The sequence below is a fragment of the Rhinolophus sinicus genome, chromosome 12 (assembly GCF_057876585.1).
Source record: "Rhinolophus sinicus isolate RSI-liver-muscle chromosome 12, RSI-T2T, whole genome shotgun sequence".
Classification (NCBI taxonomy): domain Eukaryota; kingdom Metazoa; phylum Chordata; class Mammalia; order Chiroptera; family Rhinolophidae; genus Rhinolophus; species Rhinolophus sinicus.
In genome coordinates, this window is record NC_142512.1 from 57,209,556 (window position 1) to 57,234,284 (window position 24,729).

Sequence of the window (24,729 nt, forward strand, 5' to 3'; positions counted from 1 at the left end):
CGGCATAACCTCACTTACATGTGCAATCTAAAAACACCAAGCTCATAGAAACAGACTAGAATGGTGGTTGCCAGGGCTTGGGGGTGGGGAAAAGAGAGATGTGGACCAAAGGGTACAAACTTCCAGCTACAAGATGAGTAAGTTCTGGGAAGCAAACAGACAGGTGCTAATTCTAAGTAGCAACAGCATATCGCACACTTGCAAGTGCTGAGTGAGTAGACCTTGAATGTTCTGATCATGACAACGAAGGTGATTCTGCAAGGTGAAGGACGTGCTAGCCTCACTGTGGTAAATATCTAGCGATATATACACATGCTTCAAATCATCACGTTGGGGACCAGGTGTTTCTAGTAATGCTGCAGCGAACACGCTGGTGCATGTGTGGCTGTGGATTGGGGGTATCCACCTGAATTGCTGCAGGTATACATTCAGTATAAGTTCCAAGACTTGGGAATGCGTAGGAAATCTCTCTATATACAGACACTACTCAGCTTAGGGTGGGGTCGTCCCAGTAAAGCCATTGCAAGTTGAAAATTTCACAAGTGGAACAATTAAATCCCCCCCAGGGGTGCCACCGACAACAGAGCACGTAGTCAGTGTTCTGACCTTTGCCCATGTGACGGGAGGAATGACCGCTGAGTGGTAGCTTGTAACCTGCATTTTTCTTATAATAAGAGGTGTCTTATTATGTTATGGGTCTGACTGACTTGCATTTGGTATATATTGTTTGTTTTCTTTTTCTTTTTTTAAAAAAGATTGTATTGGGGAAGGGGAACAGGACTTTATTGGTGAACAGTGTACTTCCGGGACTTTTCCTGTCAAGTTGTTGTCTCTTCAATCTTAGTTGTGGAGGGCACAGCTCAGCTCCAGGTCCAGTTGCCATTGTTAGTTGCAGGGGGCGCTGCCCACCATCCCTTGCGGGAGTCGAGGAGTTGAACTGGAAACCTTGTGGTTGAGAGCCCGCGCTCCAACCAACTGAGCCATCTGGCACTGGCCCATGTAGGAATCAAACCGGCAGGCTTCGGTGTTAGGAGCATGGAACTCCAACTGCCTAAGCCATCAGACCAGCCCGTTTTTTTCTTCCTTTCTCTCTCTCTCTCTCTCTCATTTATTTTTTCTAAGTCAAATTGTTGTCCCTTCAATCTTAGTTGTGGAGGGCGCAGCTCAGCTCCAGGTCCAGTTGCCGTTGCTAGTTGCAGGGAGTGCAGCCCACCATCCCTTGCAGGACTCGAGGAATTGAACTGGCAACCTTGTGGTTGAGAGCCCACTGGTCCATGTGGGAATTGAACCAGTAGCCTTCGGAGTTAGGAGCATGGAGCTCCAACCACCTGAGCCACTGGGCTGGCCCCCTGTTTTCTTCTTGACTTTTGAGAGTTCTTTAAATTCTGGATACAAATCTTTTCCTCCTGTTTGAAAGTGATTTGCAAATACTTTCAACAGTTGGACATTTTTCACTCTTTTAACCATGTCTTTCAAAGAGTAGAAATGATCAAACTTTGATGAAATCCAATTTAACATTTTATTTTCTTATTGATTGTGCTTTTGGTGTCATTTCTAAGAAATATTTGTGTAGCCCCAAGTTCACAAAGATTTTCTCCTATATTTACTTCTAGAAGTTTCAGTTTATAATTTACATTTAGGTCTGTGATCCATTTTGAGTTAAATTTTGTATGTGTGGTGAGGTAGGGGTTGCAGTTCTTTTTTGTTTTCTTTCTTTGCGGATGGAGATCCAACTATTTCAGAACCACTTGTTGAAAACACAATCCTTTCTCCATTGACTTGCCTTTGCAGTTGTTGAGAAGCAATTGTCCTTACATGGGTGAGTGTATTTCTCCACTCGCTATTTTGTTCCATTGATCTAATCATGTGTCTTGATATCCGTAAAACAGCCTTGATTATTGTAGCTTTATAATAAATCTTTAAAAATCTTGAAATCAAGGGGCGGCCTGATGGCTCAGTTGGTTAGAGCACGAGGTCTCAACAAGGTTGCCGGTTCAATTCCCACATGGGATGGTGGGCTGCGCCCCCTGCAACTAGATTGAAAATGGCGACTGGACTTGGGGCTGAGCTGCGCCCTCCACAGCTAGATTGAAGGACAACGAGTTAGAGCTGATGGGCCCTGGAAAAAAGTTACCCAATAAAATTTTTAAAAAAATCTTGCACTCGGGGTGGCTGGTTAGCTCAGTTGGTTAGTGTGGTTAGCACCAAGGTTGACACTCAGGACATCAAGGGTAATACGACGACAGCTCTGATGGCCAGTCCAGAAAAAGAGTTCCAAAATTGCTTTGAAGGGTGGATTAGGTGCTGGCGTTGGTGCATAGCTTCCCAGGGAGAGTCCTTTTAAGGTGACTGTAGTGATATTCGGTAGTGAGATATGTAGCACTTTTTATAGGATGAGTTCACGAACTTAATTGTCAGACCTCTTAGACGATGAATTACGGAATTGTACACTTGAAACCTATGTAACTTTAGTAACCATTGTCACCCCAATAAACTTGAATTAAAGGGTTTTAACTACAAGTTCATTTTCTTTAATAGATGCAGGGTTGTTCGGGTTGCCTGTTTCCTGTCTTGTGTGGAATTTGCTCACTTCATCTAAGTTGTTTGGCACAAAGCTGTTCACAATATCCCCATAGTAGCCTTCTAACGTGTAGAATCTTAATGATGTCACTTGTCATTCTTGATATTGGTAATTTGTATTTTCTCTACATTTTTTTCCAGCTCTATCTAGTCTAAGGTTTATGAATTATTGGTCTTCTCAAAGAACTAGCTTTTGATTTCATTTTTTTAAAAAACTTTCATTTATTTTAAGTGTGTTTTTCCAAGACCCATCAGCTCCAAGTCAAGCAGTTGTTTCAATCTAGTTGTGGAGGGCGCAGCTCACAGTGGCCCACGTGGGGATCGAACCGGTGACCTTGGTGTACGAGCATCACACTCTAACCAATTGAGCTAACTGGTTGTCCCTCATTTGTTTTTTATTTGATTTTCACCCTGGTGTATATTATTTCCTTTATTCTGCTTACTTTGGGCCTCATTTACTCGTTTTAGTTTCTTAAGGTAGAATTTGCAGTCATTGAGAATTCTTTTTTTGACACAGGTCTTCACTGCTCTAAATGTCCTCTATGCTGTAGCTGCATCCTACACATTTTTATGCCATTTTCATTTTCTTTCAGTTCAAAACACTAATTTCCTTCAATCTCTTCTTTAAATCAAGGGTTATTTTATGTATAACTGTGTTATTTGGTTTCTAAATATTTGACGATATTCTAGAGATCTTTTTATTATTGATTCTAATTTTATCCAATTGTGGTCAGAGAAAATACTTTATAGAGGTTGAATTCTTTGGAATTTATTAAGACTAGTTTTGTGACCCAGCATGTGGACGCTTTTGATAAATTCTCCCAGGAATCTGAAATGTCATTCTGTTGTTGGGTGGATAAACGGCAGGTCCAACTGGTTATCGTGTTGTTCATTTTCATGTCCTTTTCTGTCTCCTTTTTCTATCAATTATTGAGAGGGGTTTTGGGATCTCCCTTATTTGCAGATTCATCCACTTCTCTTCTCAGGTCTGTAACTTTCGCTTCCTGTCATTTGGAGCTTTTTTAGGGGCATGAAAGTTTAGGATTGTTACCTCCTTTGGATTTGCTATGAGATGACAATCTGTAGTATATTTTTGATGTTAAGACGCCAACTCCGTGAGTCCTTTCACTACTGTTAGTTGGCATGTTTCCAAGCGGCATTCATGCTGTAGCACATACGGGAAATTCATTCCTTTTGGGGGCTGGATATTCCATTACGAGGATGGACCACACTTGTATATCCACTCACCTCCATCTGTTGATGGGCTCGGGTTGTTTCCATGTTGTGTCTGTTGTGGGTAAGGGCACTGCTGCTGGGAGCATTGATGTCAAGGACGTTTGAATGTTTGAATCCGTTTTCAGTTCTTTTGGGTACATAGTAGTCACGAAATTGTTGGCTTGTATGGCACTTCTGTCGAACTTTCTTAGAAACATGGAATGGCCCTTGGTCTGTCTCTGGGGTCAACACGAGCTTGGCGAAGCTGGAGTGGGCCTGCATCCACATCCCTGTATTTTCAGTCCTGGCCCCTGCACCCTACCCTACCGTAGGGCCCAGCTCTCCCTATCAAAGCTCACCTCCACCAGTGGGCCTAGAAACCCCCACTCCAGTGTGTCCACCTCATCCCTTGGCTCTCCCTGCCCCTCCCCCTTCCTCCCAGCCTCCACTCCTTTGCATAAACCCTGAGTCAGTCTTAAGTTCAGCTTGGCCAGTTCTGCAAACACTGATGCAGGTGTTGCTGTGAAGGTATTTTGCCATGTGGCTCAGGTTCACGTCCACAACCAGATGACCTCAAGTCAAGATTATCTTGAGGATGTGGGTAGGATGCCTGCCATCAGCTGAAGCCCTGGGAACAGACCCCAGGTTCCTGAGGAACAGGAATTCTGACAAGACGTGCCTGGGGGTCCTCACGATTGCTGCCAGCCAAGTCTTCCAAATGCTCCTAATAGACTGTAGGCCTGTCTCCTGCTTGTTCTGTTTGTGGTACAGCCCCGCAGCCCTCCAGGGGGTGTCTAGCCTGCTTTCTGCAGCGGGGCGCTGCCACTCTCCCTCTGGCATGCCCAGGAAGCATGCTAAAGGCTGAGGGGAGCAGAGGGGTCCCCTGTGGGCCCCCAGGTCTCAGCCAGGACAGGGCTGGTGCTTGCAGTGGCTGGTCAGGGAGGAGGGCAGAAGAAAAATGACCAGAGAGGCCACAGCTCACAGGCAGTTTAATCGTGAGAGGCTCAGAGAAGAGCAGCAATTTTACCAGGTTGGTGTAAAAATGAAACAGGGGGTCTTTGAACTAACAATTATAGTAAATTTCAAAATCTGAGCAGAAATTTGAATCACATTTCTTGAAAAATTAAGAGAACAGAATGGGTGCCCGGTGCCGGCTGCTCTGCCACACAGGCGTGCATCACTGCCGGCTCCGTTGTGCCGCCGGCTCCACCGTGGACATGGCCGGGGGCTCCCCAGAAACGCAATAAATAGAATCCAAACTGAGCCACGAAGGGACCCATGGGCAGAGGCTCGTGGCCCCGTGGACTCTTCACAGACCAGGACAGGTCTCCGAGTCAGCAGTGCAGGTCCCGGCCCTGCGCCCACATGCGAGGTGGCAGCAGAGTGGCCATGTGGGAGGTACCTTGGCCCCGGGAGGGCTGGCGTCAGTCCTACTTCTAGCACGGTCCGCGGGCAGCTGCGCGGGGTACAGGCCGCGCGGTCCCACCGGCAGGACCCTCCCTGGCCCGAGGGACGTGGGGGGTGGGCTAGCCCTCCCGCACGCTAACGCGTGGCTCGGCCAGGGAGCTGTGGATGATGCCCAGGATGGCCTCCAGGCCACTGCCCTCCAGCAGCGTGCGGTGGTCCCCCTCGATGATGTGCACCGACACCTTGCCATCGCACACCTGAGACAGGTTGTAGTCAGCGCCCAGGTCGTCGCCGTACGCGCCGCCGGTCTTGGCGCGCAGCAGCGTCACGTTGCCATGGTAGGTGGCCCGCGGTGTGTACTTCTCCGCCGCCCGCAGCTTATGGTAGAAGGAGTGAGCGGCGAAGGTGAGTGCGCGGCGGTCCAGACCCGCGTGGCTCTGTACGATCAGGTCCACGGCAGCCGCCACACGCTCCTCCAGGCCCGCCAAGGGCAGCAGCACCTCCAGCACCTGCGGGACAGGACGCTGAGTGGGTGCCCACGTGCTGCTCGGGTAGCCCGCCCCCCACCGGCCCGGGACCCACCCTGCTGTGCTCGGCATCGGTGAACTGCTGCACGAAGAAGCACAAGGCCTCGGTCTCCGCCTCCCCCTCACAGCCTGGCGTCAGCTTGGCGCGGTAGCTCTGCAAAAGGAGGAGGGGCTGCTATGGCTTCGCAGACGGGCACGGGGCCCTGGGACAGGACGTGGGACCCCGACGCTGCCCTCACCTGCGTGTACGCCAGCACATAGGTGTGTGAGCCGTCGAACAGGAAGAGGCTGTTGTGTGTGTGGGCGGGGTTCTGCTGCGCCTGCAGCTGCGAGCACATCTCAAAGGCCACGCAGGCCCCGTAGGAGTAGCCAGCGATGCGGTAGGGCCCCTCCGGCTGCACCTGCCTGATGCACTCGATGTAGTAGGCAGCCAGGCTCTGGATGCTGTCCAGGGGTGCAGCTGTGGGGGGGGCAACAGGCTCAGCTGCGGGTGGGGGGGGTCCCTGGGCCCCACAGGCACGCCACCCGCCTGGTTGGGGAGCGTAGCTTGGCAGGCAGGGCCCGGCCACACCTCGGGTGCACTGCAGGCCGTAGGTGGGGATGCTGAGCTTGGCGGCCAGGCTGTGGAACACCGCAGTGGAGCCCTCGATCGGGTGCACCAGGAACAGCGGCTGCTCGGAGCTCTGCACCGAGTTGAGCCTTGTCAAGGTCGGGCCCTCGGGGTTCACCAGCAGGATGCTCAGGTTCAGCTGGGCCTGCTGCTGGGCAGGGCTGCTCTCCTTGGGCGTGGGGGCTGCCAGCTCTAGGGGGAGGGGCAGATGCCAAAGAGGGCCGGGGCGCACAGGCACACGCGCAGACACACGCACGCTTGACTCAGGCTGCTGCAGGCCTGGTGACGTGTTGGGCATGGGATCCTGGCCCTCCAGTAAGCGCTTAGGAAGGGGCCAGATAAACAAGCCCTGACATAGGGGCCCAAGCTGCCTACGGGCCAGCAGCTCTGGTGGGGTGGGGAGGGCTGTGCTGGTCCTGGGACACCTGGCCCAGGCTCCCCCAGGGTCCCCCCAGCTGTCTTCCACCCCACACGTACCTTTAGCCGAGCCACTAAGTCCCTGCAGCTTCCGAAGCGTCAGCTGCTGGATGTCCCTCATGGACATTGCCAGCTCGTGCTCGCGCTCCAGCATCTGGCGCACCTCCACGCCCATGAGTGAGTCCAGACCCAGGTCCGCCAGCGAGCTGTCCAGGTTGACAGCGGCCAAGTCTCGGATGCCTGGGGAGAGGCGCTTAGTTGGCAATTTGGGAAGGGGGGCTGGGGCAGCAAGCACGCCCCCTTGTACAGCTAGGGGAGCCGAGTGCCGGCCAGAGGGGACGCTGCTTCCTCACCCAGGATGTGCGCCACGGCCTTCAGCAGGTCCCGCTGGCCGCTGCTGTCACTGCGACCTGCGGCCTTCTCGGCCAGCACATAGCTGGACAGGACCGGGTAGGGCTGGTTCAGGAAGCGATCCAACACCTCCAGGCAGGAGACTATGCGCTGGGGCAGAGTCCCACCAACGACCGTCTCGTTGGTGCCCATTGATTCAAGGATGATGCCTACGTCACCAATGGCGCCCCACTGCACGGCAAGGCCTGCAGGCGAGGAGGGTTGGGGTGAGTGGGTGCACAGTGGGGCTGGCAGCCAGCGGTGCAAGGATGGGCAATGGGGCGCACCTGGGAGGTTGTCTTGCTGACGCTTTTCACATATGCGTTCCATGGTGGAGTTGGCGAAGCCATAGTTTGTCTGACCCATGTTGCCACGCCCGCAGCTCAATGAGGAGAAAACCACGAAGTAGTCCAGCTCGGGGCACGCCTCCCGGGTCACCCTGTGGGTGCCTGAGTCACAACCTGGCCGGCTGCCCCTGCCTACCCACTGCTGCGTCCCTAGGCCCTCGGCTCTGACCCCAGCAGAAGCCTGTGGCCTGGACCCTGGAAGGGGGTGGGGGCACCGTGTGGGGGAGGGTGTGGGGTGAGGGGGGAGGACTGGGAGCTGCTCCCTGTACACGCTGGGCCACAGCCAGGCCGAACTGCACTGGGGTAGGGCAGGGCAGGGGGCCAAACACCCCACCTGTCCAAGTTCAGGGTGCCGCTGTACTTGGGCTTGTTGACGTCCTGGAAGAACTCAGGGGTCTGGTTCTCGAACATGGCATCTCTCAGGACCTGGGGGTGAGGCGTCCTCAGTGCCTGGCCTGGTCCCAGGGCTTTGGAGGGGTTGGCCTGGGAATCCTTCCCTGGGTGGTCAGCACTGGCCCCTCAGCTGCACTCACCATGGCCAGGTTGAAGACGCCTCCTACAGGGCCCAGTTGTGTGGCCTCGGCGATGAGGGCCCGGGCCCCATCCAGTGAGCTGGCGTTGCTGGTGGACACCAGCAGCTGGACTCCCTGGAGCCTCAACCCGTGGACCTGCTTGGCCTGGTAGCCTATGGTCACGGGGCAGTGGGCCGGGCCAGTCAGCTTTCGGCCGCCCAGCCCTCCCGCTGCCCTGCCTGTACACGCCCTCACCCAGCTCACCTGTACGAATCCCCGAGCGAGAGGTCAACACGAGCTTCTGGGCCCCTCGCAGCACGAGCCAGTGTGCCAGCTCCAGGCCGAAGCCACCCAGGCCCCCGGTGATGATGTAGCTCTTGTGAGCCGAGAAGAAGGTCTTGGGCACGGCCACCATCAGCGTGGGTGTGGGCGCCTGCAGCATGGCCTCCCGCTCCTCCTCACGCACCTGCAGTCCAAGCAGAGCGTGTTCACACGCTGCCTGCAGGGGCCAGAGCCAGGGGTGCCGGGCGTCCCCCTCACCTGGACCACCACTTTGCCGATGTGCTTCCCCTGGGCCATGTAGCGGAAGGCGTCCTCCACCCGGTCCTTGGGGAACACGGTGCAGTTGAGGGGCTGCACCACGCCATCCCGGATACCCGCCCGCAGCAGGGCCGCCACCTCCTGCCAGTTGGTGCTGGCCTCGTCGAACAGTGCGTCCAGCAGGATCCCGTGGAAAGTCACGTTCTTCAGGAAGACGGCCATGCCTGCGTGGCGGGGGGGCGGGCGGGCAGAGGGCTCACCACTCTCGGCCCCCTGCTTGCCCCGGGTACCTCACCGCAGCCCTCAGCCCCTGCCCACCCGCCCATTCCAGCCCATTGCCCGGCCTCACCCAGCGGGTTGTTGTTGGAAAGGTCAACTTTGCCGATTTCCAGGAAGCGGCCGTGCTGGGCCAGGCACCGCACACTGGCCTGCAGCTTTTCTTCTGCCAGAGAGTTCAGGACCAGGTCCACGCCTGGTGGGGGACAGAGGGGTCCTCACAGTCACGACCACTGCCGGGCCTATCGGCACGAGTCCAGAGGGCCAGAGTCTTCTCCAGCTCCACCAGGGAGGAGGGAGAGAGTGTGGGTGGGTGTCGGACGGTGGGTGATGGGGGTCGGGAGGCCGCTGAGCGCCCACGGGCCACGCACCCTTCCCAGCTGTGTGCCGGAGCACATGCTGCTCGAAGGATGTGTCCCGGGAGTTGGCGAAGCTGGTGTCGTTGAGCTGGGGGAATCTGGCTTGGAGGTATGCCCGCTTCTCAGCTGACCCTGGTGGGGGAGAGGCACGTGATGACGAGCCTGGCTGAGGGGCTGCTGGGTCGGCTCGGGGCTCCAGGGATGATGACCAGCTCACCCACGGTGGTGAAGACTCGGCAGCCCATGCTGAGGGCGATGGTGATGGCGGCCTGGCCCACACCACCCGAGCCTGAGTGGATGAGCACTGTCTCCCCACGTCGCATGCGCCCGCGCACCACCAGTGAGTAGTAGGCCGTGGTGTAGACGACAGGCACCGATGCCGCCTGCTCCAGGGTCCTGCAAGCATAGTGCACAAGGTCAGCTCAGGCCTGAGCCCCGGCCACATCTGTGTGGGGCCCCAGGCTCACTGCCCGATGGACTCACCAGCTGGAGGGCACGTCCCACAGGAAGTCCTGAGACAGCAGGACAGAGGTGGCCAGGCCTTCGGCGGGTACCAGCCCCATCACACGCTTGCCGTTGACATCTCTGCCGGAGAACTCCATGCCCAGCATGCAGTCCCGGGAGGTGAACTTCCCTGGGGGCGAAAGGCGGCTGAGTCCAGCATTTCCCCAGGAGGGCAAGTGCATGAGCTCAGGCCCATGACCCGCCCTTCCCAGGTCCCCCTGCTCCCCGCCGCTGCATGCTGCCCGCACTCCACACCTGGAATGGCATCAGGGGACAGCTTGCCCGTGGCCAGCATGATGTCCCGAAAGTTGATGGAGGCGTAGTAAACAGTGCAGAGCTGGACTCCAGGGCTGGATGCTGGGGTGTGGCGCAGCGGGGAGCAGACCCAGCGAATGGAAGAGAGATCCCCTCGGGTGAGGACGTTTACGTAGGCATGCTCTGTCTGCTCCTTTGGCTGGTCTGAGGGCAACACGAGGTGGGGCTGCCATGGGGCCACTGGGCTGGGGTCCCCGTTCCCTCCTCATCCCCCCAGCTGAACAGCAAGGAGCCGGCTGGGGGTGCTCACCGTGCTCCAGTGGGAAGTGGCGGAAGGCCCCCCAGGCCCCATCCCGGTACACGTTCATCACCAGGTCCCCCTGCAGCACCTTCTGTAGCTCCGTGGAGCCCGGGTCCATCTTGGGGACGGGGGACGTGCTGCTGAGGTTGGACACCAGGATGCACCTGTGGGCAGCAGCGGTGAGGCGAGGCTGGGGGAGGGGAGGGGAGGAACAGGGAGGGGGGCAGCGGGGCAGGCATATCTTCTCACCGGACCCGGTGCCCCCCAGGCTCCTTGCGGAGACAGTTGACCATGCCTACGACGCCTGATGTGGTGCAGCCGACTGCCGTCAGCCACACAGGTCGGGAGGAGTCATCAGCCAGAATGTTCTGCAGGACAGGGAAGGGTTGGCCTGTGGAGGGTCCCCAGGCCCCTGCGTGTGGTACTGGGTGGGAGCTGGGAGGGAGCTGACCTTGAGCGAGTCCACCCATCGGAAGCTGGTGTCCTCCACGGGCAGGAAGATGGGGCTGTCTTGCAGGGCCGGCCGGCGGCACAGGAAGAGCACGGAACCGTAGAAGGACCTCTTCAGGGCCACCAGCTGCAGGGCTGCCCCAGCAAACAGGCTCTCCCACTCGTCCTGCGCGTGGGGGGTGGTCAGCACTCTGGAGGGCTCTTGGCCCTGCCCACAACCCCACCCCCCACCTCCCAGGCCGGCTCCCAGCTCTGCCTCCGGCACCCCGCACCTGGCTCAGGAGGCTCTGCCTGCCTGGCTGTGGCTCCGGGCAGGTCAAGAAGGCCACTGTCTCCCCGAGGGAGTGTCCTCTGAGCAGGGTGTGCAGCAGCAGGAAGCCGCCCTTCTTGACAGCGGCCACCATGTTGTCAAGAGCTGTGGCCAGGTCCCCAAGGGTGGCCACTGCGAGGTTGCACACCAGGAGGTCAGCCTCACCCAGGCTGCTGGGGGCGGGGCCTGCAGGGTCCCACTGGCCCTGGGCCACGTCATGCTGCTGAAGCTCAGCCTGGGCAGACTCCAGGGCCTGGGGGTGGCGATCAGTGGCCATGTATTCCAGCTGCGTCATGGGCTGGGTGTTGAGCAGTGCCGGAATGCGGGAGTACAGGTGGCCATCACCAGCCAGCACCTGGAGGGGACAGATTCCTAGATTGCTGCCATCCTGGCAGACATCTCGACACTGGCTGGGTGAATGTCTGCCACAAAGGCCTGGACCCCTATGGCCTGTCCCTGTGGTCCTGCCAGTGTTTAGGGAGGAACAACGGGAACGGCAGCCTGGCAGTCTCGAGCCAGCGAGCTGGCACTGGAAGGCGCCCTGGCGCCTTAGGTCTGAGCCTGCATGGAGCTGGCACCCACCTCCACCACCTTCATCTTGACGCTGCTCAAGTTCTCCAGGGCGGTGTCCACGCAGGCCTTGAGCGCTGGGGAGTCCAGAAGGCCGCTGAGCAGTGGGTCGTCACGCAGCAGGGGCCTCTCCCGGGCCAGCATCTGGCCCAGCTCCAGGTGCAGGTTCCCGTTGAGCTGCAGCTGGCAGGCGGCTGCCAGCACCCGAGCCAGGCCCTGCTGCGGGGGCTCCCGGGGCACCTGGGCCCCATCCAGTCCAGGCACCACCATCTTCAGCCCCTGCTCCGCCACCTTGGTCTGCAGTACCTGTGCCAATCCTGAGGGGTAGGGGGAAATAGGCACTAGGGAGGGGCCTCACCTGGGCTGGTGTCTCCTGGCCCCCTGGGCAGTTGTCTGCTTGGAGCAGGGACTCGGGTGACCAGGACCCAGGTGGCCTTGTCCTCCCAGGACACCAGACAAGCCAACAGATGGGGGAACAGACTGGGCAGACCAGTCACCCAGGGCTGGGAAGTGGCGTCAGCCACGGGCCACTCACTACTGCATGCTGAGGGCAGAGGCTGCTATGTCCCCACTGAGGCTTGAGCCCCACAAAGCATGGGGCTCCACAGAAGGTGAGTTCAGTGCCCTGAGATCCCCAGTTGCCCCCCTCCTGCCCCCCCATCAGCACAGGTGTGAGCTGTCCACAGGGACAGGGGACCATCTGCAGGGTCAATGCTCTGTGGACACTATGCCAGAGGCAACGCGTCATGTGTCATGTTTGAGCCCTGGGCCCCCTCTGAAGACTGAGGGATGGTTAACAGCGATGGGAGAGGCCGCTAATATCAGCTCCGGGTGGGGAGCCAGGCTGGGGGGTGCGGGGAGCTCACAAGGGGGCCTCAGGAAGGGCAGGTCTGGGTTCCTGGTGAAGGAGAGGGATGGAAAGGCAGAACAAGTCCCAGTGACGGGCTATGTGGGGAGATGAGCTGCCACCACTGGAGGACCACAGCTGCAGCACCGGGCCCGGAGCCAGGCCTCACCCCTGCACCGCTGCAGCTCCTCCTGCAAGGCCACACTTCCGGCCAGGCACCTGCCCTCCACGTGTGGCGTGAAACAGAACTTCTCCAGGGAGGGCGTGTGCTGTTCTTGCTGCCGTCGGGGGGCCACCGAGGTGTTGAGCCGTGAGACAAGGACGCCACCAGCCACTATGCTCTGCAGACAGCTGTCCACCGTCACATCAACCGCTGTGGGGACAGGCTGTCAGTGTGGGCAGCGGCTGACTCAGGGACAGTGCTGGGGGCACAGGTGCGGGGGCCGGACTACCTTGGGCCTTGCCCTGCACTGCATACACCTGCCGCTGGTGGGTGGCCGGGTCGATGTGGACAGCACCAATGCGCGTGGGCAGGCGCAGGCTGCGCTGGCTGGAGCCCAGGATGGTTATCTGCAGCATGGAGTCCAGGAAGGTCACCCAGTTGTCTGCCCACAGCAGCTGGCCTGTGCTGCCTGCAACAGACGGGCCATCAGCTCAGCTAGACCCGGTCTCCTGCACCCAGAAGCCCTGGGAGGCCGTGGGCCCCTCACACCTACGACTGCCCTCCCTCCACCTGGTTTGGGCGACGGTGCAGTCACGTGGCACCTGGACACTGGGCAGCAGGTCAGGCCCAGTCTGGCCTTAAGAGGGACCTTGACCCCCGAGTATAAGTGGGCAGCCCGTGTGCCTCACCTTCCAGGTCGGCTTTGAGGACACCCTGGAAACGAGGGCCATAGTCGTAGCCTCGCAGCCGCAGCTCCTTGTACACGTCCTCTGAGGTCAGATGGAACGCTGCCGTGGGGTCCGCCGGGTCCAGGCCACCGCGACTGCTGAAGAGCTTAGGGTCGGGGTCCTCCCACTGGTACACCTTCCCTGTGAGCAGGGGTGTCAGAAGGGCCTGAGGGTGGGGACGAGCCAAGCTGGGAGCCAGGGCCCCACCCAGGACCCCACCAGGGACCCTGCAGCCGCAGGCACCCTGCTCACCGCTCATTATCAGGCTGCCATTCTCAGACACCTCAAACGCGCGGGAAGCCTCCAGAAGCCGCACCTCCAGGGCCACGGAGCCTGTGGGCAGCAGGGTCAGAGGTCAGCCCCAGCGGCCAGCACGCCCGCACGCCTCCAGGCCACGCCGCCTCACCTGTCTTAGGCAGGATGGTGGCCTGGTGAATTGTCACGTCCTCAAACACCACAGGTGTCTGCTCCATGTTTTGGTCCAGGGCATGCGCCAGTGTTCTCCAGACCAGGCACAGGTAGCCGGTGGCGGGAAAGATGACACGGCTATTGATGCTGTGGTCCGCCAGGTAGTGGTCAGGGGACTCGGGGCTGGTATCTGCACGGGTATAGGTCTTAGTACCCTGCCCGGAGGGAGGGGCCAGGCCCACCACCGCCCGCCGCCCGCCACCCTGCTCACCAATGTTGTAGACGGTGACAGAGGCACAGCTGGAGCCACTGGGGAAGTCCTTCGCGGTAGGCACGTCCCAGGTCTGGCTGTGGTCCCACTTGATGTGGGGGGAGATGAGGGGGGTGCCCCGGGGAGCTGGGAACTCCACAGGCGGGAACAGGTCATTGGGGCTGACGTCAATGCTGGGGGTGGGGGCAAGGTTAGGACATGTCTGGCCCTGGGACCACCCTGCCACACCCACTGCCATTGGTCTCCCCTAAGGCACCGGGTGCTGCCAAGACAGGCCGAGGCCACAGTGAGGGTGCTCAGTGCGGCCCAGCACCACCGGCCTGAACCCTGGGGATGGTGGTTCACTACAGAACTGCTTGGGGTCCCCCCGGGGGCCCGCAGGGGCGCAGACTCACCCGGCCAGGTGGAGCTGGCCCACGTGGCTGAGGAAGAAGTGCAGGTTGTCCGCGTGGTCCTTCTTCATCAGGGGGACGATGGTGCAGCTGGGCTTCAGGCCTCTCTTGAGGACGGCCTGCGTGGGGCACAGCAGGCTGAGGGCTCCCTCGGGTGGTTGCTGCCCACCCACTGTGCACACAGGGCCACACAGAGCTCCGTGACCCTGACGCGCCCCCCCAGCCCCATCACCGCCCTGGTCCCAGGGCGCACCTGCAGCAGCGCGTGGGGGGCGATCTCCAGCACCACGGCGTGTTCCGGCACGTGCCACAGCGCTTCCTGGAACAGCACGGGGCTCACCAGATTGTTGACATTGTACTCAGCCGAGGGCGTGCGGGCCAGGCTGCTCTGCCACTGGGCCTCGGGGATGGAGGTGCTGAGCCAGCGTGTGGAACGGGGACGCGGCTCCCGGATCACCTGTGCATGAGGCCGGCTGGGTCAGCACCAGGGCCCAGCCCAGCCGCCGCCCTCCGGAGGCCCCTCCAGCAGCCCCGCAGGGGCCGGCCCACCTTCTTGAGAGCTTGCAGCAGCGAAGGGGCGATGGCTTCCATGAAGTACGAGTGGAAGGCCAGGCCGCCCGTCCGCACCTCCTTGGCAAACACGCCCTCCTGTCTCAGCTGCTGCACGAACTGGGACACTGCAGCCTGGGGGCGGGGAGGGAGCTAGAACACGAGCTCGGCCCCCACGCAGAGCCCACCCCAGTGTCGGGACAAGGCCTTGCCTCGCAGTGCACACCTGAGGTCCTGAGATGGTCACCGTGTCCTTGGAGTTGTGGCAGGCTGGCACAACGCCCGGGGGGCAGCGCAGCTTACAGTCTTCCCAGGACAAGCCTGTGGGCAGAGACAGTCTCACAGAGTGGCCATAATGACCAGCCAGGGTAATGACAGCCGCGGACTGGTGCCTTTACGAGGCACTTTCCCCACGCTGCATCCCATCTTGGGCAAAGGTGTCATTACCATGCTCTCACGGTACCACCGGTGTCAACACCCCAGGCTTCTGCCCAGTGGAGGCTGCAGCCTGGCCCCAGCCAGGCCCTCGGGTCCCCCGCCTGCCTGAGGAGTGAGCAGCCGTCTCTCACCCGCAGCCTCCCAGGGCCGAGTGCTAACGGAGGACGGGCAGGACGGCTCACCCCGTACCCTGACTTATCAAAAGTCCCGTAGGTTCTCGTCCTCAGGTGGGTTCAAATCAGGCTCACACAAAGACAACCACACTGGCCTTTACTGACGCCCATTGGTGAGTGTGCCGGGCACCAAGGCCACCAGGCACGGGGCAGCCATGTGGATGTATCTAAGGATGGTGGCCAGCAAGTGACCCCTAGGCCCCTGCTTCCACCCTCCCGCGCCCCCAGGGGCACCTTCTGGCCCAAGGGTGGAGAGGAACAGAGAGCACGGGGCAGCACCTACCTACGGCCGCCATGGACCCTGGGGGGATGTTGGCCTCCTTGATGCACTGGCCCCTCCAGTAGGCGGCTAGGATGGCCTCCTCCCGAGAGAGGCAGCCGTCAGCATAGCCACAGGCCACCTCCCCCAGCGAGTGCCCGATGATGCCATCTGGCCTCAGGCCCATGGAGGTCAGCAGGTCTATGAGGGCGATCTGTGGGAACGGACGTGTCACCTCAGGGCCGGGACGTCAGACTGCCCACTTGACTGTGCCCTCAGGTCCAGCCCCAGACCCTGAGGGCGCACCTGGATGGCGGTCAGGCTCACAAAGGCATGGACAGTGTCGTCGAAGGTTGCCTCGTCCGTGCTCAGCAGCAGGTCTGCCACCTGCACGCCCAGGGGCTTCAGGACGTCATCCGAGCGCAGGACGGAGTCTCGGAAGCTGGGCAGGCGCATGAGGCTGAGCCCCATCCCGCGCCACTGCGTGCCCATCCCTGTACAGCGACACGCGTCAGCACGCAGCCGCCCGCCGGGCCGCCACTCGCCCCGAGGGCCGGGCACAGGACTCACCAGAACAGATGAACCAGAGTGGGCGCTGGCCGGCAGGCACGCGCTGCACCTCTGCCTGGCCACTGCCCTCGCTGCCCAGCACGGTGTAGCCACGGAAGGGCATGGCGGAGGTGGGGGTGGCGGCGATATTATTCAGCATGCTCACGAACGCCAGGTCCTGGTGGTGCTGGCGGCCCTGCTCCAGCAGAGCTTGCACGGCCTCAGCGGTGCGCCCACTGGCCAGCAGCAGGCGGGGCAGGGCAGCATGTGGGGCGGGGGCCAGGGGCGGGCATGAGTTGGGTTGGATGATGACGTGCACGTTGGAGCCACCAAAGCCAAAGGAGTTCAAAGCCACGTTGCCCCCGCGGACGGGCAGGGGCTGCACCACCACCTGCAGGCGCCCATCACACAGTGCCGGGATTTCGGGGTTTGGGCTGTTGAAGTGCAGGTTGGGGACCCAGAGCCCATGCTCCATGCACAGCAGCACCTGCGGGCAGTGGCAAGTAGTCCTGAGGACCCAGCAGCCAGGGAGCTCTCGTCCCCACCTCGCCCTGCCCCGGTGCAGGGCTGCGATGAGCAAGTTCTTGCCCCTGCCTGGGTCCTGTCACCTCACAGGCCGAGTGGCTGGGGGCCCCGACACAAAGGCCTCCTCAGCCAGACCCCACCCAGGTCCCCATGCGAGAGTTGGGGCCGCCCAAGGGAGTACAGGAAGCCCCCCACATCCCGGAGCCCGAGTGATGGTGACCTAGGTCCTCTGGTGACCACTGTCCGTCTCTCCACTGGCCACCCAGCCCCCACCCGCTGGTCAGAAGGCCTGCCTGGGCTGCCCCCGCCATTTCCACTCTCATCGGCCCACATGGAGCCAGCCGTCCGCAGAACGTGACCCAGAACGAACCAGGACTGAGGCCTGGCCCATGCTTGTGCTCTGCTGCCTGGGCCTCAGTGGCCGGCAGCTACCCTGAGGCCCGTGGGGACCTCCCTCCACCTGGCAGCCAGGACCAGCCCACCCACCTTGGTCAGTGCCACCAGGCCTGAGGCGGGCTCTGCGTGCCCCATGTTCGACTTGGTGGACCCGATGAGCAAGGGCTCCTGGCGGGTGGCGCACAGGGCTCGGGCAATGCCATTCAGTTCCTGGGGGTCACCAACCTGCGGGGGACATGGGGGGGTCAGGACTCGACCTGGCGCCGGGGGTGTGGGTGTGGGTGTGGGTGGGGGCCTCACCATGGTGCCCGTGCCGTGCGCTTCGATGTACTCCAGGGACTCAGGGGTCACCGCGGCCGGATCATACAGGGAACGAATGAGCTGCTCCTGCGCCTCTCCAGACGGGAAGGTCACGCCTGGGGGAGGGGCCGGGCCTCAGTACCCTGACCGCCGATGGGCTGCGGCAGCCCCGCCGCCACCCCCCCCAGCCTGCTCCCACCTTGCTCCTTGAAGCCATCGGTGTTGGCGCCTGTGTTCAGGATGGTGGCATACACCCGCCGGGCCAGGGACTTCTTGGTCAGCAGGATAGCTACCACAGCCTCCGCGCGGCAGTAGCCATCCCCTGAGGTCAGAGGGTACCTCAGGCTCAGGGACTTGGAGGACCCCAAGCTCCCTGGGCCATGAGGCGAGGCTGCCCACGGGCCCGCCCTGGCCCGCCCCCAGGTCCCCCATCGCGGCCTCACCCGCCTTGTCGAAGGACTTGCAGGTGCCGGAGGGGCTGAGCATGCCCAGCTTCAAGAACTGCACTGACGTGGTGGGCTTGAGAAGGACGTTGATGCCGCCCACGAGGGCCGCAGGACACTGCCCGCTGCGGATGGCCTGGTAGGCGCAGTGCAGGGCCATCAGGCTGGAGGAACAGGCCGTATCCAGAGCGATGCTGGGCCCTGCAGGAGGGCAGGCGCAGGGCTGTGAGCCCTGGGGCCCAAGGGCTCAGCGGGGGAGGGGAGGCGAGCACCTGGGAGGGCCTCGCTGTCCTGGGGCCCACACCCCACAACGGGCACCCACCTTTAAAGTCGAAGTAGAAGGAGAGGCGGTTGGCCATCATGGCCCGCTGGCAACCCACCATGCTGTAACCCAGGAGGGTCTCGGGGTCTCGGCTCAGAGCCTCGGAGGCCTCAGAGCCGCTCACGCCCACCCACACGCCGGTGTGCGACCCTCGGAGCGAGGCCGGGTTGATGCCTGCGGGGAGCAGCAGTCAGACCCCACAGCTGGGCCTGCTGGGCCACACCCTGCCTCCCAGCTCTTGGGGGGAGGCTGCTACTCGGCCTTCTTGGCTTGGGTGAAGGGTGCTCCATCTCAGCCTAACTGGAGAGGCGGGGCAGACCCAGGCAGAGGGAGCAGAGCCTTGGCCAGCCCATGGAGGGCCGAGAACGGACAGTCAGATAACCAGGTCACAAAGAACTGGGGCGGGGGTGTGGGAAGGGGGGGGTGGGAAGGTGCGCCAGGTGGGGCTCCAGGTTCTGGGTCAGGCAGTGGCTGGAGACAGCCAGAGGTGAAGACAGAGGGCAGCATTGTCCTCAGTCTACTCCCCTGGCCCCTGGTGTTGCAGACAGGGTCTGGTGAGCCCCAAGGGCCAATGAGCACCCAAGCCCCAAGGGCAGCCTGCCCTGGGACAGGCGAGATAAGGAGACAAAGGGAGACAAAGGCTAAGTGTCCAGGCTCTTAAAGGAGACACTCCCCGGGAGTGGCGTCCAAGGTCTCTGGGTGGGGCCTGGGCAATGGAAAGGCCACCAGGGTCTGCTTGCCTCCCCTCCCCCCAGAGGGGTGCGTGCCCATAACCCTGTCACGTTCAGTGTCGATCCCAGGGACTGGCTAGTGTCTGCTGACCAAAGGTGGGAGCAGGAGGCCCCCAGGGTCCTCATCAGGGCCAGCCACCCACCCCTTCCCACAGGCAGGGTGGGCATAGCAAGGGCAGGAGTCCTGGGGCTCAGCACTGGCCCTCACCCCAGATCAGCCATGCGACGGGGAGCCAGCAAACTGGGGCATCAGGACATGCCTGGATACGTCCCTGCCATTGTGACACCCCGACTTGCCCCAGGGCCCACGCCTCCTGAGCCTCAGGGCCGGGGACAACCTCGGCTCCCCTTCCTCCTGGATCAGCTGCACTCAGAGTTCTGCTCTGAACATGTGCTGCTTTTGGAAGCGAACAAACAGAAGCACTGCCATCAGATTGTGGCCCCAGGCCGGCCAGCAGCTCCTGGTCACCCACCTGCGTCCACAATGGCCTCGTAGGAGACCTCCAACAACAGACGCAGCTGGGGGTCCATCGTGTGCGCCTGCCTGGTGTGGACCCCAAAGAAGGCGGCGTCAAACTTGGACAGATCCTTCAGCTTGCCAGACCGTTTGGGCAGGCCATAGAGTCCTGCAGACATGGGCAGACGGACGGCGCCCGTTGTGGGACGTCACAGGCCCCACGGGACCCACGGAGGAGGCCATGCTGCGAGGAGAGCTGGCTCCCCAGGAGGGTAGGCAGCAGCCCCAAGAGCGGCCATTCTGCCAGGCCTGCGTGTCACTTGGCAGCGTGTGGCTGACTGTGACCCCAGAGCAGAGTGTGGTGGGGCACAGCAGCGTCCCACAGCCCACCACCATCCTGGACCCTCTCTGCCTGGCCCAAGCTGGGCCAGCCCCGCCATGCTGACTCACATCCTGTAGATCAGGTAGAGCCACCCTGCGGGGGAAGGTACTGGGTGTGAGGGAGTCAAACCAGCTTCCCGAGAACCTGGGACATGTGGGCCAGCCGTGGCCGGCCGGGCTCTCGCCCACCTGGCCTCACCCTGGCCCTGGCCCCGGTGCCAGGACCCAGCAGGTCACATAGCTCAGCTGTAAAGTGGGCACGGATGCACACCAGGGCCGACCCTCTGCCTCCTGAGGCCAGAGCCCAGAGCCCAGAGCCTACTCACCGGCCTTCCACCGCCTGTCGTCCTCTGTCACCATGTCCACGCCACCGATGAGGTTGGCCCAGAACTCCTGCATGTTTTCCGACTCGGGCAGCTTCCCTGACATGCCAGCGATCACCACTTCCTCCATGCTGCTCCCTGCGGGGTGCACACGGGTCAGCTCTGGCCCCAACAGCATCTGCCCTCCTCCACCTGGCCCATTCAGGGTCTGAGAGCAGCATGGAGGACCAAGCCCCCCCCCCCAGACCAAGGGCCAAATGGTCAGCTCCTGGTCCTGCGCTTCCCGGACGGAAGCCCAGGGTGTGTGTGGGTTCAACTCTGGTCCAGCCAGCCCTCACCTCTTACTGGGCCTTGGCACTGGCCTGTCACATCTGGGGCCCCGACCTGGGGTGATACCACCATGGATGGCCCTGCTGCCCTGTGGCTACCCCTAGCAGTCAGTGGCCTCTGCAACCTCCTGCTGTAGTGCTCCTGGGAGGACTATCCAGAGAAGGGCCCAATCCCTTCCCAGGACAAGACCTCCTGGACGTCAGCCTGCTAAAAGCTGGCCCAGGAAATCAACAAGGAAGGAGAACGGGCACCAAGGTTTGAGGGAAGGAAAACATAAGGGTGGGGAGGAGCAGCAGCCCATCCTTCACTCAGCACCCCAGGCTGCCCTCCACGGCCCGATGCCACCCAACTGCCCGGACTTGGGCAGGGCTGTGGGTGCCAAGGCCCGCAGGGCTCTGTGGAAAGGTGGCCCCTGCTCCACAGTGGGCCAACCCGAAGAACTTTCCCTGGTCAGGTTGCAGGCAATTGCTGCGCAGACCCATACAACTGTGCAGGTGAGGCCGCAGGATACTACTTGCTGACCTCCACGTAGCCTGCCTGACCCAGGTCCCCAAGGCGCCTGCAGAGGGAGCCCTGGCCACCCTGAGCTTGTGGGCGCAGGACGGTGGCTCCTTTGCAGCCCGAAGGAAGGGGCAAAGTCAGGGTTGGTCTAGCAACTTCTGCCAATGCCCTAGGGCCTTGTAGTGCTAATGTCCGGTGGGGGTGGGCACGCCAACCCTTTGCCCTCCTGGGTCTCTCTGAACAAGGGCCGGCTGAGTAGAGGAGAGCAGCGACTTCGTTGGGTGGCCGAGTGTCCCTGATGTCTCAGCAGGGAAGGAGCCCCCTCCCCCAGCGCTGAATAAAGAGCTCTTTGCGGGCCCAGGGGCACCAGCTCCGGGGCGGCTGCTTCCTCCAGAAAGCGCCGGCTCTGTTCTCCCCCTACTTGCTATTCACGCGGAGTCCGGCGGGGCCCAGACGGGGGGTGGAGACCCCCGCAGCGCGCACCGCCTCCCCAGTCTACCCCGCCGCTGCCACCGAACGGGCTGGAGCTGCTTGCCACCCCAGAACCTTGGGGGTTCCGGCCGGCGCCCACGTGGTGGGGAAGCCGGTCCTCACCCGGCGCCGGGGGCCTCTCCACCACATCCCTCCCTTCTTCCCGGCCCTCCGGTTGGCTGGAAGGGAGCCTCCGGCTGGGGCTGGGCCTCGGCTATCCGGCACACGAGGAGGAGAGGTGGTGGTGGTGCCGCGGTCGAGCTCAGGGGCCTGGCCCGCATGGAGACCTCTGAAGGCGCCAAGGGGCCCGGCGCGCACCAGGCGGCGGGTGCTCCCACCGGCCCTCGGGGGTTCGCAGCTACCCGGCCAACCCCACTCCGAGACCAAAATGGCTGTTCGCGGCACTCTCTGGCGTCCGCCCCTCGCCATCGTCTATCTGTCCCACCAGGCCTGGGGCGCGGCGCACGGGTCCTTCATCACCCGGCCCCGGACGCTCTACGGGGGCTCGGACCGCGAGACCCGAGCGGGCCTCGCAGGGCGACCTCTCACCACGGGCGCGCCCCGTGGCCGGCGGATGCTGGCCGGCGGCGCCCTCCGAGCCCGGCCGCGCCGCCCCGGCCCCGGGCTCGCCGCTGGTACCTGGTCTGGGCGCGGGCGGCAGTGCGGGCGGGCGACTGAGAACGAGGATGGAGCGCGGCGGAGAAAGGGGCCAGGCCGCTGCCGTCTCTCTGGCTCCCTCTAGGCCGGCGCCGACTCTATTTAACTGCGGCCGTCCCCGCGCGGACACGCCACATGGGCTGACAGCTTGGCTGCGCCGCCCAGGCCAATGAGCGTCGGGGCTGCGCCCCGGGACCCGGCGCGCCGCCGCCAGTGGGGTGATGCCGCGCGCCGCCGCCGCCACCGCCGCCGCCGCGACCCTGCGCGGGGACGCGCCTGGGGAGGAGGTGCCGAGCTGGTGGGCCGAGGACTCGGGGGGCGCTGGGGCGGGGCGCGCCGCATCACCCCCGCCCTCCACTTCCGTTTCCCGCCCCGAGGGTACGCGGTGCGTCCCCACCCCCAGGGCCGCTGGGGCCACGTGTGCGCGGCGCGCGGGTTAAACGGGACCGGGCGTGTTTGGGCTACTTCGGGGTGGGGGCGGGCGGTCACACCGGGGCCACATTAGAGTCCAGGCGGACCCCCGTACGGACGGACGCACATGCCAGCGTCTGGGGCGGGCACAGCCGGCTATGGGCGTGGCTCGTTTTGCCGCCGCGGCCAATCGGGGGCCGGGGGCGTGCGCACAGGCCCAATGGCGGCGCGCGAGGGGGCGTTGCTAGGAGATAGGGTGAGGGGCCGGCCCCAGCGCTGCGCCGGCCGCGGCGGGCGAGCGCGGTCGTTGACCCAGCCGGGGGCGCACTGGCCGGGGTTACTGCCGGTCACCGCAGCAGGGGACTGGTCCTCTCTGCCCGGCCGTCCCGCTTCGCGGGGCCGGCGCGGGAAGCCGGGCGGACACCTCCCGAGCCAGGCAGGGGTCGAGTGGGCGCACCGCCGACTCCCCGGAGCCGGCCGCAGGGAGGGGCGCGGCCATTTGGCGAGCGGGCTCTGCACGGACACCGCTTGGTGTGATTCGAACAAAGGAGCCTCCCTGGACAGACGCACTCGCGCGCGCACTTGGCCATTCGCACCCTCGCGCGCTTATGCGCACCGGCGGAGGCTCAGCTCTGCGTCCGGGCTCACTGGCGCGCCCTCCCTTGCAATTCTGCCTAAACGGTTATGGAACTTACAACTCCCTGCCCCGCTGCTCACTGGGGGCTTCTGGCTCCTGCACAGTGGAAGGAAGGGCAGGACAGGAAAAGGGGAGAGCTTGGAGCCCCCACAGCGGAACTGCTGTTCTGAACAACCTCTCCGCGGGTTGTCTTTTTCCTCTTCTGATTTAAGAGTTTATCAGATACCTGGGGTCCCCGGCCAGGGGCGGCTGGGCGGGCTGGGCTCGAGACCCCGGGCTCGCACCACGGAGGGCGGGTAGGTGGGGGACTCGATCATGAGCTCTTAAGTGAGTCTACCGAAAGTGACCCGGCATCTCCATTCACTTTTTCAACTAAAAGAAGTCACATGGCCTTGCGGCATTCGAAGAGGCAATGCGGGAAACAGCAGAGCACCGACCCCCCCCCCCCCGCCCCTGCCCCCCCCCCCCCCCTCTCGCGGAGCTGCTCCAACTTGCAACTTCCCGGCGGGGCTGACCGAGTCACCGCCGTTGCTTCTGCCGGAAGCCCGCGCGCCCAGGACGAGCAGTTCTGGCCCCTGGAAAGGCCGACCTCCCTGGCCGGGTGTTCAAAGGGGGCTGAGTGAAGCACACGGCCGATGCCCAGGGAGGCATGAGCCACGGCACCGCACACCAGGTCTGTGATCTCCGCGCCCTGCACCCGGCAGCACCTGTGAGCCAGGCAGGTAGATGACACTGTCTACATTTTACACAGGGGCTAACTGAAGCCCAAGACGTCACACACAGGGAGGGCTGGGTCCAGCCTTCCCCGTCTCCTCCTTTCTCCTGGAGGGTGAGAGCTGGCCCCGTTGGGAAGCCTCAGTGCTGCACCCAGGTGGCCTAGGGCACAGTCATGCTCCATCCACCTGGGGTGAGGACAAGGCCTGTCCCCAGCCCTCAGCACTGCTGTGCCAACCAGGGGCAAACACCAGGGGAGAAAAGGACTCAGGACTCAGGACTCGGAGAGTTGAGCACAGGGACATCTCCCCACACTGCCCTCCCTCCCAAGACAGGCGATGTGGCTGTGACAGCCTAGAACCCACGGGTGTCAGGACGTGCAGTTGTGATCCCTGGGATGTGTTCTGGTGGGGGAGAATGGGTGTGGCTTTGCAGCACCTGGAGTGACCGGCATAAGTTTGTTTCTCACCCTTGCAGTTGCCCGGTCTGGGGCCACCTCCACCCCAGCTGCACCCTGACGCGAGCACGAGAGCACGCACGAAAGAGCATGTGGGGGGCAGCTTGGCGAGGCAGCCTCTGCTCTGGCGTGGGGTCACCGAGCCTCACGGTCCTCATTCCTCCTGGGCTGTGCTCTGTGGGGTCCACCTGCTTTGCGGTGGGCCTCTGCTCTCCATGCCCTGCGACTTGCCGGCGCCTGTGGGCAGTGACATGGGCAACCTGGCTCTGCTGGGCACAGTCCTGATGCCCAGACACCTCCCAAATAGGACAGGTAAACAGCTCCCA

General features: G+C 62.1%; 1 protein-coding gene across 2 annotated transcripts; it reads right to left on the bottom strand.

The window, feature by feature from the left end:
• Positions 1-4,767: 4,767 nt before the first annotated feature.
• On the bottom strand, positions 4,768-22,424 carry FASN (fatty acid synthase). Of its 2 annotated transcripts, none has more exons than XM_074320960.2 (42): positions 22,167-22,424; positions 20,229-20,363; positions 19,538-19,690; positions 18,334-18,507; positions 18,012-18,212; positions 17,768-17,890; positions 17,569-17,684; positions 17,359-17,493; positions 16,369-16,834; positions 16,105-16,292; positions 15,823-16,012; positions 15,155-15,249; positions 14,929-15,063; positions 14,633-14,836; positions 14,383-14,498; positions 13,988-14,160; positions 13,715-13,906; positions 13,561-13,641; positions 13,270-13,449; positions 12,870-13,049; positions 12,587-12,790; positions 11,583-11,887; positions 10,963-11,355; positions 10,692-10,856; positions 10,490-10,608; positions 10,250-10,404; positions 9,940-10,143; positions 9,664-9,814; positions 9,398-9,576; positions 9,193-9,312; positions 8,895-9,017; positions 8,546-8,769; positions 8,270-8,471; positions 8,027-8,178; positions 7,828-7,919; positions 7,434-7,585; positions 7,110-7,352; positions 6,817-6,996; positions 6,301-6,531; positions 5,969-6,189; positions 5,785-5,883; positions 4,768-5,711 (listed from the first exon to the last, which is right to left on the bottom strand). In XM_074320960.2, the coding sequence occupies exons 2-42, from the start codon at positions 20,353-20,355 to the stop codon at positions 5,322-5,324; spliced, it is 7,533 nt and encodes a 2,510-aa protein (XP_074177061.2). In that variant the 5' UTR covers positions 20,356-20,363; positions 22,167-22,424; the 3' UTR covers positions 4,768-5,321. The 2 variants fall into 2 exon arrangements, with proteins under 2 accessions (XP_074177061.2, XP_088645030.1); XM_088788904.1 differs by lacking the exon at positions 22,167-22,424 and adding an exon at positions 21,651-21,669.
• Between the last annotated feature and the right edge of the window lie 2,305 nt (positions 22,425-24,729).